Here is a 21,484-nt window from a genome sequence, read left to right as displayed (position 1 = left end):
GTCCATTTTTGTTGCTAATTCTTAGGCTTGAATTCCACTTACCAGAAAAGATAGATGTGCATTCCAACTATCCCAGATCTACTTTCATTCACATTCTATCCAGCTTCCTTTCTCTTTGAAGAATAAAATATGGACCTTACATCAAACAACTCGAAGTTGGTTTTATCAATAGGGTTATATAATGCAATTGGATATGAATGCACATTCCATCGAAACCAAATGACAGGACACATATTTCATTAAGCATCCACAGACATAAAAGGGAAAGATTTTCCCCATCCCTCTAAGAGTGTACATTATTTCAGAGAAAGTGACTATCTGATTTTTATTACTTCTATATGCATGTGATATTTTTCAATTAGCAATAAAAGAAAGTCAACTGCATAGCTGTAAATGCTGAGGAATTTAGTTTTGTTATTTCAATACAAATTGACCTAATTTTCATTTCCCAAAGTAATATAGTCAGCCTCTTCTTTAGCTCTGTAACCAGAAGATGGGTACTTTGATACATGTTTTGTTGAGAACACAATATATTGTATGATTTTGGTTTTGATTTGGTTTTGAACTTACACAATCAGGAAATAAAATGAGTTTAATCTGATAAGCCTTGTTCTTCACAAATGTATGTGGATTTCCAGGAACCACTCATTGCTTTCAAGGTATTTACAAAGCAATCATTATAAAATTTTCCCAGGTATTGATGTGAAACTGAATGATCTGTGGTTCCTCAGGTCCTCTCCCCACCCCCCACACCAAATTTAATTATATATTACCCAGGATTTGTCAAATATAACAGCTAGATTTTGGGCCAAACAATTTGCAAGATCCCTTAACACCTTAGTATACAATCCCACCTAGCCCTAGAGATTTGAACCCATCCAAGTCATTAGGTATTCCTTGCCATGTTCTGTCAAGCTTGAGCTGGGATCCTGCTCCTTACACTAATTCTTCACAACTGTCTATTGGAACATATATCATCTTCACAAGGAGAAAAAAAAAGATTTGAATCAGAATAGTAGCTTAGCCTGTTCCTTGATGTGTTTCTCTTCACTATCTTCATGGAATAGCTGGTGTATTCTTTTCTTCCTTTTATTTGAATCTACAGTATTTGAAGAAGTTGTTTTTGATGTTGATTAGTGTTCTTTGCTAATCTCAGCTCACTGTGTTTGCTTTCCTGATTTCATCTCTACAAATCTACTACTTATATGAACTCGTCCTTGGTGACTAGTTCCTCTTTCCATCATATCATTGTATCTAGGATTTGGGATTCTTCATAAAACTTCACTAAGCTTTTTTCTTCAGACACATTGGCTGTTTCTGATGTCCTCTATTTTTTTTTCCTCATTAGAATTTTTGTGCTCTGAGTATCTTCATTTTTAGGTACCCTTTCCATCTTGAGCTTCTTTTCCCATTATCTTCTTCTGGTATGGAATCCTATTTATGACTGTGTGTGAAAGGATGAGTCTACATAACTTTCCCTTAAATTCCAGCATCATATTATCATTTTCTTGCAAAGTTAGGATCGTGTCAAGATTAGGATCAAGTCAAGGATCCTTTGTGCTTTCTCTGATTTCTAAAGGAAAAAAATTCAACAAGTCGGGGTCTAAATTTCATGGAAGGACATTACTTAACAGAGTTTGGCCCAACAGATACCTTGGTAATTGTGAAGGACCAAGAAGTATCCTTACTTAGTTATTAATGAAATTTGGAAGCTGTTCAATTCCAGAATGACTCTGCAGCTTACACTAAAAAAGAAAAGAAGTGTACCCTATGTGTCCAGATAACCACACTCCCTATAACATAAAACACAATTGACAAACACCCTACTTCAACGCCTGGAAGAACAGTTTGACTTGTGGAGCAGCAGTGTCACCTGGACATACTGAGGCATGATCAACACAGAGCTATATTCTGGACTAGATGTAGCTTCCAAATGGTCTTCAAGGCAGCCCAATGTAAAATGTATGGCAATAGTCCAACCGTGAGTAGATTACAACATGAGTGACAATTTGGAAGGCCTCCCAATCCAACTTGTGCACAACTGGCACACCAGATGTAGCTAAGCAAAGACTCTCTTGGCTGTAACTTCTACCTGCTCTTCAAGCAGGAGCAGTGAGTCCAAGATGATGCCCAGGTTGTACACCAATCTGGAATGAGGGAATACAGCCCCATCCAAGATTAAGGATGGGAAGTCCCCAGATCTAGTAGACGCAAAAATCAACAGCCACTAGGTTTTGGCAAGATTGAGTCTGGATCTGTTCCTCCCTATCCAGACCTGAGGAGCTCCAGTTAATAGGATAGGGCATTGACAGCATCACTTGGTTGGTCTTGGATTGAGATCTGCAACTGGGTATCATCTGCATATTGAGGATACCAAACCCTGAAGTGATGGATGATCTCCCTCAGCAGTTTTTATAGAACAGGAGGTGATAGAGTACTGAGCTTTAAGGCACCCCACAGATGAGGACCCAAGGATGCAACCTCTTCTGCCTGCCAGCACCAACAGGAACTGACCACCAAGAAAGGAGAACTATTGTAATATGGTGCCCTCAACTCCCAAACTCCTCAGCTGGCCCAGAAGGATGCCATGATAGGCTGTCTTGAAAGCCACTGAGAGATCAAGAAGTACAAGGATGGACACACCACCCCCTCCTGGTTTGCCAAATGTACATGAAAATGCATATTGATTTGCATATAGACTTTAAAAAGTCAGCATGCAAATCAATTGTAAATTGGTGTAAAAATTTAATGGAATGAATTCTTCCTTGTATATTTTATAATGATAGAACATGCAACCGCCTTACCAAATTATTTTGCATATTTCTAATGTTTCTTAGCATTCGACATATTGCCATTCTTTTTAAAATAATTACTCCATTGTCTTTTTAATTATCATATATTAGAATTAGAACCCATTGATTAAAATGTAGAATGCAGTGTCTTATAGAGAAAAAGACTCACAAAACTGATTAGTCTGAAAGCTAACCCTTCCCAATAATATCATCTTATTATAATATAAATGACTAAGAAATGGATGAGGACGTAATTTTAGTTTCATTTGGTTTTTCATGTTATTCTATTTCTCCATCAGTTTGCTTTGGGGAAAAAAATATCTTTGACACCTTAAGCTTTTTGTGTTGATTTTTACTTCATGTATGGATCCAGGGACTGCCTCTTCAGAAGGAGGAGCAACACAGCCACCTTCAAGGCACCTGGGAACTCCCCCTTCTGTAGGCAAGTTTCCACTAATAATCACTGAGATTAAAATAATAAAAAGTGTAATTAACACTAAGGACTGCCCTTGTTTAGCTAACAGCCTTTTAAAAACGTATGTATTATAGCATCACCATAATTTTCTTCTGAGATGAAATAAGAAATAGCTCATTATTCATTCAGTTTTCACTTTTGAAACAAATGTTCTGATTTAAATAACCCTTATCCTGGGCAGTTAAACTGCAGCCAAAACTAACATAACAATTGCAATAATATTGTATCATTAATTGCAAATTGTGTATTCTAGTTCAGCCTATCTGATAAAATCAATTTTTAATTTTTGTTAAATTAAAGAGAATATAAGATGTGTAAAATCAAAAAAAAGGCCTAGAGAAATTACTAATTTTGTTTTTCCATGCTTTTCAAAATGCCATTCTAGGTGGCATGATCATAAACTAGCAGGGACAAGACTTCCTGCAACAAAATCTAAAATATTTTATGTTAGATGGCACAGAGACCAAAAATATGTTTAATTTCTTTTCATTTAGCATCAATTAATGCCACTGTAATGGAGTATAGGTAGTCCTTGTTTAGTGACTACCTTATTTAGTGACCATTTGCAGTTATAATGGTGATGAAAAAGTAACTTTGTGACCAATCCTTCCATTTATGGCCTTTGCAGTTCTGTAAAACACAGGAAAGCTGAAGTAAGACTGTAAGCACAGTCACTGTTTCACTTAGCAACTGCTTTGCTTAATAACCAAGTTGGCAGTCCCAATTGAGGTCACTAAACATGGACTACCTGTATCAATTTTTCCATCTCATCTTAAATGATTTTATAGAAAGGGAATAATGTGGTTCTGAGATATATAATTAAACAAATTAAGAATTAAGAATTTATATATATATGGACTGCCTTGTATGGGGGATGGAGCTTTCTGCAGTTATCTTATTTTTTTGTCTGTCTGAAATACAAACCAAAAAACTCAGCAATATATAAGTCCATGAAGAAACATGAGAATAGAAATTACTGGAATGCATTCCCTTGTTTCAGATTTACAGAATTATAGCAATTCAGGGTTTTTGTTTGCTATGTGCAGCAAAATCTCTCTTCTTGTAGATAAATGACCTGCTTTGTAAATTACACATCTGCCTTTCATTATAGTGGCTCAATTAAGATATAAAATTGTTTAAACATGATTTCATATGGGCTGCACTATTGTATATTCTATCCTAAACTCCACATTTCAGTTAATTGCCATTTTAACATTGTTGTTAACCCAGATTGATTTTCTTGATTAAACCAGTTTGAAGCAATTTGTAATGTTCTCTGTAAAACTCACAGTGGACCATTCTATCCTGGTGTTAAGTACAATTTTCATACTGCATTATAATTCATATTTTTTACACTGGTATTGCTGTTCTGCTGTTTACATTTCCATGTATTTCAACTTTCTCACTTCCTATACCAGAGGCAGAAAATGTAATTTCTTTGATTGTTGTGAACTGCTCAGAGTAATTGAGAGTCAGGCAACATACAAGTTTAATAAATTATTATTATTATTATTAAAACACTTAAAAACATGGGAGGAAAAGTCATGGGAAAATACAAGATTCAGGTTAACATCAACTCTCAATAGCTGCTATTATTATTATTATTATTATTATTATTATTATTATTATTATTATTATTCAGTTCAAGTCCGTTTATGGAATTATAAAAATTTAGATTAGCTTTTCCTAACCTGATAACCTCCAGATGTACTGGGACTATAATGTCTAAAAGTCTTGTTAGGGCAACCTATTTTTGGAAGGAGCAAAAGAGTAACGTTTTGCAGATTCTCTCATCCCTCTCTGTCCTCTGCCCATTTAAAACAAAACAAAACAAAACAGAGATGTTATGGAGAAACCTGGGTAAAGAGAGAATGACTGAAAATTGCCTCTGTACAACCATCAGCAAGAGCTCCCTTAATCAAAAACCTTCTGTGAAAGGAAAGAACTCTTTGATTTGTAGAAAGGAATGCCTAGAAGCAAGCCAGAGTGACTATTAAGGGAAGGCAATTTTTTTTTAAAGAGCTGCTCTGCAATACATAGGAGCACTTACAAAATCATCCTTTGGAAGAATTTTCTCAGCCCTAGATACTATTAATTAAAATGGCCAAAAATATGTAATTACTGATACCAAAGTGGGGAATATATAGCAATGCCTCAGTTGGTTTTGAATAAATATGTATTCAGAATTATTGTGAAGTTATGCATCATCTACTCTGCTGAGTTTGTACAGGCTTGCTCAAGCTCTTCATTTTATGGAAACCATTAAAATACTGTGGATGACAATCAAATAATAATAAAACATATATATTCCTATCCAATCTTTTTAAAAAATTGAACCATGAGTCTATTTTACATATTTATTTTTCCTTATAGTGTATTTTCAAGGTATTGATATTATTCTAATGAAGGGGTAGTTAAAGTTCTTTGAATGAACCTGTATACAAAATATACAAATAAGCAATTGTTCATATTGTACCTCTATTTCAGTGCATCGTAGAATTGCTGGGTGATTTTGTTCTACATCCTCGTGTTCCACAGCATTTATCAAGTCCACATTTATTCTATCCCTTCAGCTCAAATATGATGAAATTTCAAACCTTGGTGATAAACTAATTAGTAATAAATGTCATCACCCAATTCTATCCCAAGTAACATCTGGTAGAATCAATATCCTTAATTTGCATTTTGACCTGGATTCTGAACTGGGACAAGAATTCGGGATGTTTCAGAATATTATATAGTGTAGTAACCTCATACAATGTCCTTATGTTTGGCACATTTGCAGAACTTACACATGTGCAGAAAAGGCATAGCTTGGTGATTGTGTAGCTGCTTTTTATATAAGTAAACATAATCAAGTCCTTGGTATTCATGGGTAGGGTTAAGAAAGACTTTGGTCTTAATCCTGGGAAATGTTGCCAGTTTGACAATAGAAAGGCTGCCCAATGCTAACACCATTGCTGGAGGCAGAAATTGGAAGGAAAATGCTAGCTCATAACTTAATCCCGTAGAGTGGTCTAGTGCTATTTTAGGCCTTTATAAACAATCAATTGCCTTGGGTTTGTTTTTGCTTTTGTTTTTCATTTCTTTGTTGGTTTTGTATCTCAGGTAAATGGATCTGGTTGCATTCTTTATTAGAAGGGAGCTAAACCATGGGGCATGTGAGGTGTTTCTACCCACTGAGTTTAAACCTAAGGAGGCAGAGGGTTTGGGGATGAATTGAAGCTCTCAGGAGTTGCCGTCTTAAGGCTTCAGACTTGAACTCTTTGTTTCATTAGAACTTAAATTTGGCTAGATTATGCAGGGCTTGGAAGTATGAGGTGGCAGAGGTCCTATAAATGGTAATCTTTCATTCAAGAGAGTTGGAATAGTCAAATCCCATTTGTTTACTGCTAAAGTTTCATGCTTTATAGGACCTAGAAAAGCATTTTTCACATTAGTTCTGATTATCCATTAGGCTAGCATGCTTCTGCTTTTCTTGGGGTATTTTCTTCTCCTGGACTGGACAAATGAGTTTTGACATTAATTAGTACATTGTGGCTGTTGAATAAATTGTTCCATCTTTCATCACAATTTTAACTGAAGGGCTAGAATATTCATGGACAAAAGTCTCCTGTGTGGAGAGAAGTTTGAAGCTTGCTTACCTTCCTCCTCAGCTGAGAAAAGTTCCCAGAGCAATTTAACAAGATCATTAATTAGACAGCCTGTGCATTCTAAAGCACATGACAGAGTGAAAGAGAAAGGGAGGAAAAAACATTTGGAATTAGTTGCTATTACAAAATTGTTATAGCAATTAGCTAAATAGTTTATTTATTTTATCTTTGTTTATTGTGGAAATGAAATTTGAAATTTTTCATCATTTGTAGAGATTGATCCAACTAGCCCAGTTCAGGCATTTCATTTCAAGAGGTGACTGAGACCTCAGTCAAAGTGTACACCAGATCCTCGGGAACTTCCCAGATACCCTCTGAAACCCAGCAGGGTTCATCAGGCACCTGAGGCAGACCAACTGAATGGTTCCTACCTCCCTGCAGCAGGGAGCAGATATGAAGTGCTCTGAAGCAATCAAAGAGTGATCTGCCCATGACAAGGAGAAATAGTAACATCTACCAACTCCAGATCATGTTGACAACTCAGGCAGAGAAGGCACTACACATTGGAGGCCAGTGCAATAGCAACAAATCCATCTGTTCCCCAGAGCCCAACTTTACAAGAGGATCTCACATCTGGTTATCTGCAGAATAGCACCTCTGAAAGCCACAAGAGTATACTGAATGACAGTAGCCACTTTCCTGGCTATCCTAGTGTGTTTTCTAGCCACACACAGAGATGCCCAGAAGACATTAGAAGGACTTTGAAGTATCTTTGTTGAGCCTTTGAACAACAAACAGTGCAAGGGGCAGCTGCAGAAGGCTCTTTACATATGAGGAAAGCTCCTGTTAAATTATTTGTCCAGGCTTAATACCTGAATAATATTAAAGGAACAACTTCACAGCTGGGTATCAATACCAGTTTTCTTGAGCACCTCAAAGTGAGGGAGGGGTCCAGCTACCCTTCAGCACTGTTTTAGCTGATGAACATAGACCTTCTTCAACAAAGCTGAACCCATTTCTTTTTATCTGCTCTTTTTTTCCTTCTCCTATGTTAACTAAATTATCTTAAAGTATGTCAGAGAAAGCTTAAAGCCCAAATAAAAGAACAGAAAGATCACTTCTGTGCAAAATATACTTTTCAGAGAAAGTTATTTGATTTGTCTTTTCTATAAGTAGTCTCCATTACAGGTGACAACAAGATTATATTGGATAACATACTTAAGTACCGTACATTCTGATAAACACATTCTTAAACCTTCATGTTTGTTTAGAAGTAAATTTCTGGAAGTCATGTAGGACTTATATTCCAATAATGCACAAGATTGCACCTTATGGAGAACATCTTGAATAGATCATGAAGGAAAGGCATCTATGATAATATACTCTGGAGCTGGTATCATGAAGAGTACACGGAAAAGCACACATTTCAGTGCCATTTTTTTCTCCAATATGGCTAACACATCATCAAATGTTTGAATGTGGAGGATTGTAGGAGTTCTATGAATTAGGATTTTAATTATTGTTCATTTATTCAGTTGTTTCTAACTCTTTGTGATCTGATTAACATCACTTCACCAGGATTGTCTATCAGTAATTACTTCTTTGAGCACTTATAAGCTCATGCTTGTATCATCAAGGATAGGATTCAGCCATCTTTGTCCTCTGTTGTCCTCTTTTTCAGTTGCCTTTGATCTTTTCAAGATCAGGGTCTTCTCTAATTACTGTGCCTTCTCATTTTGCATCCAAAATATTTAAGCTTTAGCTATATTATTAGAGCTTCCACTGGGCAGTCTAGTTTTACGTCATATAGTATTGAATTATTTGTTGTGTTCCGAGGTGTTCACTACTGTTTTCTCTAGCATCACAATTAAAAAACGTCACTTTTTCTTCACAGCCATATGCCACAATTGGGAAAATCATGGCCTTAACAATATGTACCTTGGATGACAGTGTGATGTTTTTGCCCTTTAGTATTTTGTCTAGAATTAATATTATTTTGCATTATCAAAAGAGTTTATGTAGCAATTGCCTCTTGTATGGAGGCAAATGTTATGTGAAAATATCAAACAAAGCTCCAAACAGAAATATGTCTGTTTAATTTTAATTCTATTAAGAATTGGTAAGCTTATTTGTCATATAAAGAAAAAGCATGGTCTAGGCAAAAGATGTAAGTGGCTTCACAAATTTAGATTTCTTTTGACAGTTAATATTTTAAATGATAGCCTGCCATAATGTTTAATGCTATGCATGCCAACTTGCCATAACTTCTGAAAAATAAAGCTATGCATTAAAGCTGTAACAGAGAAGTAGGTGCTTTATTCTTCCCACACTGACTTCTTTCCCCTGAGGCTCCTCCCTTGAACTTTTTCTTGCTTCTCTTGGTTTATGAATGCGACTAAAGAAAAAGTGCTCTAGGGAACAGTTGCAAGTGAAAAGAGGCAAGTGGGCAAAGAATTAAACTTCTTCCATTATCCACTTACTTGCTACAACTCTTCCCACACTGCAACCATTTTGTAGCACTCAAGTCTCCTATAGACCTTTTTGTTCTACTTTCACTAATATCGAACAACCTTAATTTTGTTATTTTTGGAGAAAAGTACAGCAAGAAGAAAGCAAGATCCTTGGTTCAGCTTTAGCCATTATAGAAATGGTCCATTGAAATCAGTGACTAACTGAAGGTCTTCTGGTTTAAATTGGTCTACTCTAAATATGACTATGTTGGGTCCAGTTGATTGCATTCACTGCTGATTCATGCAATATGCAAAAAGTAGTATGATTTTTTTTACTTTGGATCAAGCTGAAGGCCTATATTTTTAAAATCCAAAAAAAAAAAAAAAATCAAGATAACCAATAGGCTAATGATAAACTTTGATTACTTTAAAAATAAAGGATACTTATCAGAATAGAGCCCAACTTTGCCCCAGTTTTCATAAAATGCTTTTTAATAAGATAAAAAATTAGCAGACTTAGTTATTTTGTTATTACTAACACAATATAGAAAGTAACTCAAGGTCAAAATGTTTGAAAAAATTATATTTGCTATTTCAGTTTTTATTTTAGCTAAACACTTTGTTTTACCTACACTTTGTTAATTTGCTAGACAGTAATTTTGTATTGGTTTAACTCAATCAGCATGAAGGGTTCATTCAGAATTAGGCTCTTTTTTGTGGGTCTTGTTCTCAGGTGAATATTCGTAGTAGATATTGTGCACATTTAATTAGAGTTAAGCTTGCTCATCCAAATGAACCAACGTATTTAGGATTATATGTAAAGTTCTATATTGAGATATAAGCTTCACTGAACTTAAGCAAGTGCACAGAAGATATTCTGCACAGCATTGATCCTAATCAAGTTATGTAGCAGTAAATAGCATTGGGGAAGGCAATGGTAAACCACCCCGCTATAGTCTGCCAAGAAAACATCACGAAAGCAGCATCCCCCCAAAGGCTCAGACATGACCCAGTGCTTGCACAGGGGACCTTTCACCTTCACCAGCAGTAAATAGCACTGCTTTTGTGAATATATAAGACACATTTGTTGAAGTTTCCCAGTTTTCCATTATCTTTGCCACCTCTGGTACCTCCTATTAGATGGCAATAGGTATTGTGGGGTGGGGGATTTCAACTTGATTTGCAAAGCACTGATGATTGTGTTCATTTTAAAGGTACTGTATTTTCTGTCCATTTGAAGTAAACGTTCAGGGAATCTGTGCTATTAATCTAAAATTTGTCTTTTACTTACTGGCAGTAAGGCTAAAATTAGTTTTTTCTGAAATTTTACCTTTCCTTTTCTTTAAATAAAGTTCAATGTTGTCTATATCCTCTGAGATTGATTGATTTATCTTCAAGGAGAGAGGGCTAATACCTGTAGTCATGCTGATGCTATAAGATGGTGCTATAGCAATTGTGTGTGTGAGAGAGGGAGTTTTCACTTTTAAACAGTAATTGCCAGAGAGTAACACAGGTAGGAGGACCATATCTCTCTCCTACTGGGATAGTGGCTATATGCCAAGTTAGACTTTCCCTAGAGCCACTATTCCAGTTGGTGAGAGTTAAGGCCAAGATATGAAGACCTCAGAGGGCTTCTTCACTCTTCCACCCTATGGGCTAAGAAGTACCACTATCTGGAAGGTAAGATGGAAAGGAGAAAACAATGAGGAGTAGAAGAGAACTGGAAAAGAGAGGACTTGCTGATAGGGAGGGCACTGGTGGCAAGTGATTTTGCTGCTGATATTTAAGCTGAAATATTTGGGAATTCTGTCCCTCAACAAAGTTTTTCAAAAAGATACAACATCTGACCATTTTTGGGACTGAGGCCAGGTTTCAAAATTCTGCTGTAGTTGAGTTCAAAGCCTTAGCTGTCTAGAAGACTTTTTCCTCAAAAACAGCAGACTTTTATATCATATCACTAACTGAAATAGCTCTCAATTTCAAAAGAACCTTGTTATGTGACATGGTAGCAACGGTGGATGCTATTTCAAGAGTCTAACTTCAAAGGCCCTTTGGTGCATAAAAATTTTGGACATAGTTTTAATAATAATTTAGTAATATGGTTATATTAGAGTATACATCATACAATTTATGTAAAGTTGTCCTGACAGGCAGGAACCACGCTGAGACGAGGAATAGGTCTCTAGTGTTTTATTACTGCTACAGTAGACAGAAAATCCTAACAAACGGAAGAAGCGTGGGAAAACCCATACAGATAAACCCAAAAATCAAGGCGGGTCTGTTCTGTGTCTCTTTGAATGACAGCTCAAATTCTCTCTACTACGCATGCGTTTCCCCCCCTGGATAGGGGCCCCCTCTTGCTCACCATCAGTGCTCATGACAAAAGTAATGATTATGTAATCACAAGAAATACAGGGAGATATTTGAAATTATAAATATCTGGACTACTAAAACAGTACTGAGAACAGATTTTGTTCCTAATCAAACTAGGAAAGAGCACAAGTTTGTGATGCTATTATTCAACAATCACAAATGTTACATAAAGCTGACAAATAAGAGTAGGCAATACACGATGCTGGGTTTCATAATATAGTGTCTGGTAACTTTAGAATTGTATTATTTTATGTTACACATATTTTTAATATGAAACTTTATTATAAGCGTAAGGTCACTTTACATTCTTCAAGCTGATAGCAAAAAATAGTATAGATACAGAAAAGTGAGATACTGAAACAAAATAAGTAAAATATGCACTTTGTACTCTCACAACTTTTTAAAAAAGATTGTTTATTTCTTTAGAGAATTTATAGGCCCACCCTTGTTAAATATATAATCCTAAGTGGCTAAGAACAGTCTACTATATAAGTATACACTATATACATACCTACATACACACATCAGAACACAAATACAAAATTAAAAATAACCATAGTACAATGGCCAAAGCACCATAAAGAACCTACGACACAGCTACACATATATAGGGTTCAACTAAAATCCTGACCCATTGTCTGGGGGAAAAGCCAGGTCATCACAGACCTCCTGAAGACCTGGAAGATTGGGGACCTTTAGAACTTGGGGGGTGGGGGTGTATTCTATAGGGTAGGTGCCATAACAGATGGATCTGATTTCTTAAAATATCTAGCTCACACACAGACTAATAAATAATTGCAACAACAACAGAATTTATGCTGAATAGTAGCAATCATTAATAAAACTCAGTGACTGATGCATCTGATTATCATGACAAATATTCTAGTATTGTCAACATCATTACCATTTATCACATAAAAGCATACCTCAGCAACAAACCCATGGCTTTCCTTGATTTAGGGCAGGAAATCAGGGCATTTCACTTATTTTGGACTTAATCTTTCTTTAGCCCTACCCTACATAGCCAGAGTCAAAGAACCCTGAGATCTATGTCCGTAATGGTTGGAGGGTTCCTGCTCGACCACTCCTGACTTAGGGAAATGGCTTATGATCAGATTTGAGCACCAAAGCTTATCTAGAACTGCATCATATTTTAAATTAATGGTTTATTGTTTAATGCACCATATTTTTATAAAAAATAATTGTCTCTTTGAATTTTCAGAACTTCTTTCAAATAGTTAGCAACCTTCTGGATGAAGAAAACAAAGACAAATGGGAAGACGCACAACAGGTAAATGTCTCATGTGCTGTTGACATTCCCCCTTTTCTGCCTCGAAAGGATTGTTGTTGGTACATCAGTCAGAACCGTAGGAGTTGGCCTAGCCCTCAATGCCTTCTGTGCCTTTAGTGACAATGCATTTACTCAGTCTTACAACAGTCACTGGGAGTGGTCAAATGCATAGGTTTTAATGCTATCAATAATTGCTAGCTCTCTTGAAGTTATAGGACAAAGGGCAACTTAGCTTTATTGGAGAACAAGTACAAGAGAGAAATCAGGCTTCATGCTTTGCTCAGGGCCACAACTAGGGTCTGTGTCACCCGGGGAAAACATGGATTCTGTGCCCATTTTGGAACCCCCCAGTGCTCATTTTGGTGCCCCCCCGTGCTCATTTTGGCACCCCACCAGCGTGGCTCCCGGGGCACATGCCCCGGTTGCCCCCCGCCCTAGTTGCGGCCCTGGCTTTGCTTGTACAAAACTGGTGGTAGATCAAATAGATATTTGGTCTGATCCATCAGTGCTGTTTTCACTTACTTATATGGACATTAACACTGTAATTGATAGAAGTTCCCTTCTTTGTCTCAGCCTTACTATGTTTGCACATATTTAATTCAGAATGCTTAAACAATAACAGAATATGATTGGTTATCTAGAAAGAAACAACCACTTTTCCACAAGTTGCCATTAGATGAAATGTTCATTGTCTGTTACAAACCATATATGCATATTTTATTACTTATGAGATGATATATTTCTCAGGAGGACTTTCAGAAATCCTTCAGTAGTATCTTAGGATGGTATATCACACTGAGTTTTTAAAGATATATTCTGAAGCAGCTAGCACTGAGTCAGTGACATGCATCTAATAATTTCCTAGTTTTCCTTAGATTTTATAGTACGAGGTAATTATTTAAAACATTTCTCCACCTTTTCCAATAGGAAAATCTCTGAACATATGAATATGTGAATTTTATATGTAAACTTAGTATGTAAAGGCCAAATCAGAAAGAATGCTCAATTAACTATTTGCTGCTTCATCTTTTAGTTTTAAGAATTAATAGCAGCCACAAGGATGGATTTTATTTTTTTATTTTTTTTTGAGATTTCAGCATGTGGAGACAGGTGACATCCTTTTTTCCCCAACCCCATACTTAATCCCCTCCATATAACTGCTGTCCATGGATAGGAAAGTCAAAATACTATTCTTTTTATCATAGGTTTAACACATTTTCCATCTGCTTTCTTTCTAAAAGGTAACTTGCTTCGTAATCACTGCAATTTATACACTGCATCAAAAATAACGGTGTGCTAAATTCAGCAGTAGACTCAAGGAATTCCCTACTTCTTGTCCCAGTGGGCTTTCATTTAACCACTCAGTGTATTCCAAAAGGTCCCCTACCTTTCAGTGCAGATATGGGAGTCCATTATAGATGTTTCTGGGGAGGACAATCTGGATCCATGAGTATCATGTTCTATTGATGAAAAGGCACCTTTGGAAACAACCCAAATGTTCTAGGACTCATTCATTTTGTTCTGCTGCTGCTGATTATTGTTTAAATTGCATTGCATCTGAGATCCTGCAGTTACTGAGTGTGAGACCCTTTTTTTTCCCCCTTAAAGATCTACCAAGGCTCCATAGAACTAATGCAGGTGATTGAAGATTTTATACACATTGTTGGAATGGGGATGATGGACTTTCAGAATTCGTACTTAATGACTGGAAATGTAGGTAAGAAATAGGAATGTCTTTTACCACATACATATTTTAAGCTTTCTTAAAAAATCATATCATATAAATATTATTTATGTGATAAATTAGATTGAGATCCATCCTCTGTTCCAATTCTATTTTTTTGTATTGGTCATCAAAGCACATATAATATGTTCCCTTTTGATATACATCTTCAAGCTTAAGTGTGGTTGTGAAGTAAAATAAAATTTCTAATCTGAAGTTTTATCCTGCAATGATTCAAAAGTAGGTGAGAAAAGTGAGAACAAAGGCACACTTGCAGAAATCACAGGAGCAAAGAGCCCTATTCTGAAATTACTTTTGCAGCTATTCTAATCAAGTTTCAATTCTGTTATATGTAACATTACACAAAAAGGGCTATATCATTTCTCCCTCTGAAATATGAGGCACTTCAATACAGACCTGTGTGAGTAAATCAAATGGACTTCATAAACAGTAGTTTATCTGCAAAGTAATAATCTGTTATAATTCAGAGAGCTAAGGGCTATGGCAAGTCACTTCCATGTCACATGAGGGCAACTGCATGGTTATTTCTACATGAGTTGCCAGAAATTGAGTTTGATTCAAAGGTGACTTTATATGTAGCCATATCAAATTAAATTCAAGTATTAGATAGAAGCTCTGTGACTTTTTAAATATGTAAAATTTAAAACATGTAGCATAGTTATTTCTTTTGCATCCATATCCTGATTAACATTTGAATTCAAAAGTGTGCATTCCTCTGTGAGAATTATGCTTTTCAGCACTGGAAGTAAGCATTCAGAGATGTTCTGTTATTTTTCAAATATTAATACCATTTTTATATCATCGTTATTTTTGTTATATATTTGGATGGCCTTAGCTGAGTCAAAACTTGACTTCAGGGTTGGAATAATGTTTATATTATATTATATTATATTATATTATATTATATTTATTAATTTATTAATTAAATTTAAATCACCGCCCATCTCCCCCAATGGGGGACTCTGGGCGGTTTACAATAAATAGCATTAAAACAGCCAGATAAAAATTACATTAAAATATACATAAAAGCAAACATGAAATCCAAGTGGAGATGGATCACTAAGGGGTACTATGGCACCAGCCATCCCCAGGTGGAGCTATCTTTCTCCCCCTCCCAAGCAAGGCGGTAGAACCAGCTCTTAAGTTTCTTCCGGAAGTCCGAGAGTGAGGAAATCTGTCTCAACTCCGGGGGCAAGACGTTCCAAAGGGTGGGCGCCACTGCAGAGAAGGCTCACCTCCTGGACCCCGCTAGATGAAATTTCTTTGCAGATGGGGTCCGTAGCATGCCCTCCCTGCCTGACTGGGTGGGACAGGTTGATGTTATGGGGACGAGACGGTCCCTCAGGTACCCTGCTCCCATGCCATGTAGGGCTTTAAAGGTAATAACCAACACCTTGAATTGGACCCAGAAGCAAACTGGTACCCAATGCAGCTCGTGTAACAGTGGTGTCACATGGGCTGACTTTACAGCCCCAATAACTGTCCACGCAGCTGCATTCTGGACCAGCTGAAGCTTCCGAATACTTTTCAAGGGTAGCCCCAAGTAGAGCGCATTGCACTAGTCTATATGGGAGATGATAAGGGCATGAGTGACTGTTCGGAGGGCATCTCAGTCCAGGAATGGGCGTAGCTGGCACACCACCCGAAGATGTGCAAAGGCCCTCCTGGCCACGACTGCCACCTGCTCTTTGAGCAGGAGTCACGAGTCCAGGTGGACCCGCAGGTCCTGCACGCTCTGAATGGGGCAGTGCCACCCCATCCAGAACCAAAGATGACAACTTCTTGGAATCCAAGGAGCCATCAATCCACAGCCACTCTGTCTTACCAGGGTTCAGTTGAAGCCTGTTGTTCCCCATCCAGGCCCCCACAGCCCCCAGGCACCTGGAAAGGGTGGAGACCGCATCACTTACTTCACCCGGGATGGAGATATATAACTGGGTATCATCAGCATATTTATGATACCTCATCCCATGGTGACGGATGATCTCACCCAGCAGTTTCATGTAGATGTTAAATAGGAGAGGTGTCCTAACTACCAGGAAACACACTGAGACAATGAACTGGTCTCTAATATTTATTACTAGTACTTAACAAGAATCCTAACAAACTGAAGAAGCGTGGGAAAAACCCAGACATATAACCCCCAAGGGTTAAGGCGGTCCCGATCTGTGTCTCTTTGAATGGCTGAACAGTTCCTCAGTGCTACGCATGCGCTTGACAGTCTGGGTGGGAGCCCCCTGCTCGCCATCCTTACTCATGACATCACCCTCCCCTCCAGATTCACATTCCATTTCAGCCCCCTCCCCTCCAGAGTCTTGATAAGATGTGCTGTCTGCTTGTAAAGTCCCATGGGAACTGGGCAAAGAAGGCAAATCTTCAAAGGACAACTCCTCCACGGACGAAGCAGTGCTGCCCTCCCAATCCGATAACGCCTCCGGGCCAGGTGGCTGCTGCTGGAAAACATCTAGAGAGTTAGCAGGGTCAGCCCCCCTCCCCCCTGGGAAATGCAAGCCCGAGGTTGAGGGCTGTGGTTCACCCGCCTCCTCTGTAACTGGAGTCGAGGCTTCAGGCAGGGGCGGGGGGAAATACACACTCACAAACTCCTCAGCTTGGGCTTCTTCGGCCTGCTCAGGCGAAAGAGGAATCTCGGGTAAAATGCGAGGCTTGGGTTTGTGAGGGAAAAGCTGATGGAATCGATGAACCAGTGCTGGAGCATGTACATCTCTGGCATTCTCCCACGTGCGCTCCTCCTCAGGGTACCCTTTCCAGTGTATGAAATATTGGATGCCCCTTCCCCTCCTCCTAGAGTCCAGAATTTCCTCCACTTCGTACTCTTCCTCTCCCTCCACAATTACTGGAGGTGGGGGGGGGGGTAGTTGCGATCGCAAGTTACTTGGGGGAGGGTCTTTGGCTAGCAAGGCTCTGTGAAACACTGGATGGACCTTCATGGATGGTGGGAGCTGTAAACGATAAGCTACTGGATTTATCTGCTGCACCACAGTGAAAGGGCCGACAAACTTAGAGTCCAATTTCTTGGAGGGTCTGGTAGAGATCAAAAACTTGGTAGAGAGCCACACTTTGTCTCCTACTGCAATCGCTGGCCCCTCCTGCCTGTGAGCATCTGCCGCCCTCTTGTAAGCACTCTTTGCCCTGTTCAGCTGCTCCTTTAACAACTCCTGTGCGGCTTGTTGCTCTTTAAGAAAATCAGCTGCAGCTGGAACAGTTCCCTGCTGGGAGGAGGTGGGCAACACCTGAGGGTTAACCCTGTAGAGCGCTTGGAACGGAGACATCTGGGTAGATGACTGCACAGAGTTGTTATAAGTAAATTCTGCCATGGGCAGCAGGGCTGGCCAATTGTCTTGCCGATAAGTGGTGTAACACCTGAGATACTGCTGTAACTACTGGTTAATTTTTTCGGCCTGCCCATTACTGGCAGGATGATGCGCTGATGACAGGTGGATCTGGACCCCTAATGACTGGAAAAGGGCCCTCCAGAACCTGGAAGTGAACTGTGGGCCTCTGTCACTGACCAAGTGATTCACCATGCCTCTATACCTAAAAATGTGGTCTATGAACAACTGCGCTGTGGCTGGTGCAGATGGGAGGCCCTTGCAAGGAATAAAATGTGCCATCTTTGTGAAAAGGTCCACCACCACCAGTATGGAAGTCAGGCCCTGGACCGGGGGTAAATCAGTGATGAAATACATGGAGATCGTATCCCAAGGCCTACTGGGGGTGGGTAGGGGTTGCAAGAGTCCTGTGGGCTTCCCTGGGAGAGGCTTGGCTCGTCTGCAGGTGTGACAAGAAGCAACGTAGCCCTTAATGTCTGCAACCATCCTAGGCCACCAATAGTCTCTCAGAGCTCTATGGAGAGTTTTGAAAACGCCTCCGTGGCCTGCCGTTTGGTGGTCATGACACAGTCTCAGTACTTCTTCCCTCAATGAAGGGGGAATATACAATCGCCCACTATGCCAGAGGATTCCTGCCTCCACATTGAATGGGGAGGCAGTGTCTTGCGGGGCCCTCTGGAGGTCATCCATCCTGGCCCTGGCATACGGGTCCTGTTGCTGCTGAGCTCTGGCTCTTGAAAATAGGTCCTCTGCTTGTCTGCCTGCTGCTAAATTCTCTGTTTGGCTCCCCCTCATCGGCTGATCAAAGTTGTGAGGTTGTAATATAGCAGCCTGTACCTCCTGGTGAGTGGCGGGGTTTGCCTGAAAGGATCGAGACAGGGTGTCTGCCAAGCAGTTTTGCGCCCTGGGCACATAAGAAATAACAAAATTGAAACGGGAGAAAAACTGGCTCCATCTGATCTGGCGTGGGGTGAGGGACCTGGTGTTTTGTAGAAGCTGTAAATTCTTGTGATCGGTGCAAACTTTCACAGGAAAGGTCGCCCCTTCTAGCCAGTGCCTCCACTCTTGGAATGCTGCTTTAATTGCCAGCAACTCTCTGTTAAAAACATCATAGTTTCTCTCTGCTGGTGAGAGTAGGCATGAAAAAAAGGCACAAGGAAGCAATGTATTCTCTGTCTTGTTTGTATATTGCAATAACACTGCCCCAATGGCAACATCTGAAGCATCTGAATACATTATGAATGGCTTCGTGGGGTCAGGGTGCCTTAAGAGCGGTTGGGAAGCAAAAAGCTGCTTCAATTCCTGGAACGCTGCTTGCTCCCTCTCCCCCCATATGAATTTTGAGCCTTTCTTCAAGAGCTATGTAAATGGTCTGGTACGTTCACTGTGATTTTTTATGAAACGGCGATAAAAATTACAGAATCCTAACCATTTTTGTATATCTTTAACATTTCAGGGAGGTGGCCAAGAGAGAATTGCCTGGACCTTAGCAGGATCCATGGATATGCCTTCTGTGGATACTATATAGCCCAGGAAATGTACTTCAGTTAAATCAAAGGCACAGTTCTCTAGCTTGGCGAACAGCCTGTTCTCTCTTAGTTTTTGCAAAACATTACGTACATGGGTTATGTGAGTTGTGGCATCCTCAGAGAAAATTAATATGTCATCTAGATAAACGACCATGTACTTGTCTAGTAAATCAGCAAAAACGTGATTCATAAATCTGGAAAATATGGCTCCTGCATTAGACAAGCCAAAGGGCATAACAAGGTACTCAAATTTTCCAAACCTGGTGTCGAAGGCAGTCAGGTATTCGTGCCCCTCTTTCACCCGGATCAGATTGTACGCACTCCTGAGATCCAACCTGGTAAAAATGCGTGCCTTCTGTAAGCGATCTAGCAGATCCGAGATTAAGGGCAGAGGATAGGATTCTCTCTTTGTTTGTTTATTTAAAAAACTGAAGTCGTGGACCACTCTCATGGGTGTCTCCTGGGTTGCAGGTGCCAACGGGTCAGGCTTCTTTGGTACGAAGAAGGTAGGAGCAGACGCTGGGGACGTAGATGGTCGGATGAACCCCTTTTGGAGATTGGAGTCCAAGTAATCCTTTAAGGTGGCTAACTCCTTGGGGGACATGGGATATTGTTTCCTTGCTGGAATCTTGGCTCCTGGTATCAACTCAATGGTGCAGTCACAGTCCCTATGGGGGGGTAGTGCTGTGGCCTCTTGCTCGCTGAAAACGTCTGCAAAATCTGCATACTTGGCTGGCAAGTGGACTCCCCCTGCTACTGTGACTGCGTTGGTTGCTGGAGAGTGTGGAGCGGCTTGAATCTTGTGGTGCTGGCATTCCTTAGCTGGGAAGGAGATTGCTCCTGTAGTCCAGTTCATCAACGGGTTGTGGATCCTCAGCCAAGGCATGCCTAGGATTACCGGCACATTTAGCGCTGCAGTAACATAAAGCTGGATCCACTCAGTGTGGTCTCCCACTGTCAGTTGCTCCGGTTCTGTGAGCCTTCTAATCGGCCCTGCCTTGAGGGGCTGGCCGTCAATGGTCTCCACTTCTATGGGGCATGGTAATTCTCTGGTCGGGATGTTGCAGTCTTGTACGGTCTGCGCATCAATAAAATTAGTTGAAGCTCCAGAATCCACGAGGGCCTCTAGCTTGACCTGGTGCTCTGGGTTGACATGGACTTTTACTGGTAAGTAGTAAAAGGCTTGCCTGGAATCTTCGGAATGAGCCCTCCTTAATTGATTTACGGTCTCCCTGCTGAGCTCAGTGGAGGGAGACCAACGGAGTTTCCCTGACTGGAAACAGAGGCGGGGATGGGTCTTGTTTCAGCTGCCTGCCCTGGGGGTCTTACTGGAGCTGCTTGGCCTCTCGCTGGGCAAGCTCTCACCATGTGCCCCTGGGCTCCGCAGTAGAAACACAGGGCTCTCTCTCTCCTTCTCTGCCTCTCAGTCTCGGAAATCAGTCTCCTGCTTGCCCCAATCTGCATTGGCTCCTCTTGTGCTGAGTGAGAGGCTGCTACAGAGAGAGCTGGAAATCCTGCAAACGCTCCGAGGGTCTTGCTTCTCCCCGGCTGCATCTGCCTAAGCTCTTCTAGCCTGGCATCTATGACCACCGATAGCTGATATAGGGCTTCTAACGTAGCTGGTGTTCCCTGGCGCACCAATTCATTCTTCATTTCCTCATCCAGCCCCTGTTTGAATTGGTCTTTTAATGCACTCTCATTCCAGTCCAGATCTCCTGCTAAGAACTTGAAATCAGCAATGTAGAGTCCCACCCTCTTGTTACCTTGCTTGACCCTCCGAATTTCCCGGCTGGCCGTGGCTTCTCTGATAGGGTCGTCAAAGTGTGCTCGGAACCCTGCCAAAAAGTTCTGGTAGTCGTTGAGAATCGGGTCGTTGTTCTCCACCAT

At 39.9% G+C, this 21,484-nt stretch overlaps 1 protein-coding gene across 1 annotated transcript in view; it reads left to right on the top strand.

The window, feature by feature from the left end:
• The window catches only part of ADGRB3 (adhesion G protein-coupled receptor B3), a 503,112-nt gene that overhangs the window by 213,147 nt on the left and 268,481 nt on the right, over positions 1-21,484 (top strand). Inside the window, exons 11-12 of the mRNA XM_063313173.1 lie at positions 12,906-12,974; positions 14,583-14,691. Coding sequence (XP_063169243.1) covers positions 12,906-12,974; positions 14,583-14,691 — 178 coding nt within the window. The remainder of the gene's footprint in view (positions 1-12,905; positions 12,975-14,582; positions 14,692-21,484) is intronic.

Source organism: Candoia aspera, chromosome 1, assembly GCF_035149785.1.
Source record: "Candoia aspera isolate rCanAsp1 chromosome 1, rCanAsp1.hap2, whole genome shotgun sequence".
NCBI classification, from domain to species: Eukaryota; Metazoa; Chordata; class Lepidosauria; order Squamata; family Boidae; genus Candoia; species Candoia aspera.
Note: the sequence above shows the minus strand (reverse complement) of the source record. Positions and strands in the feature narration are given on the sequence as shown.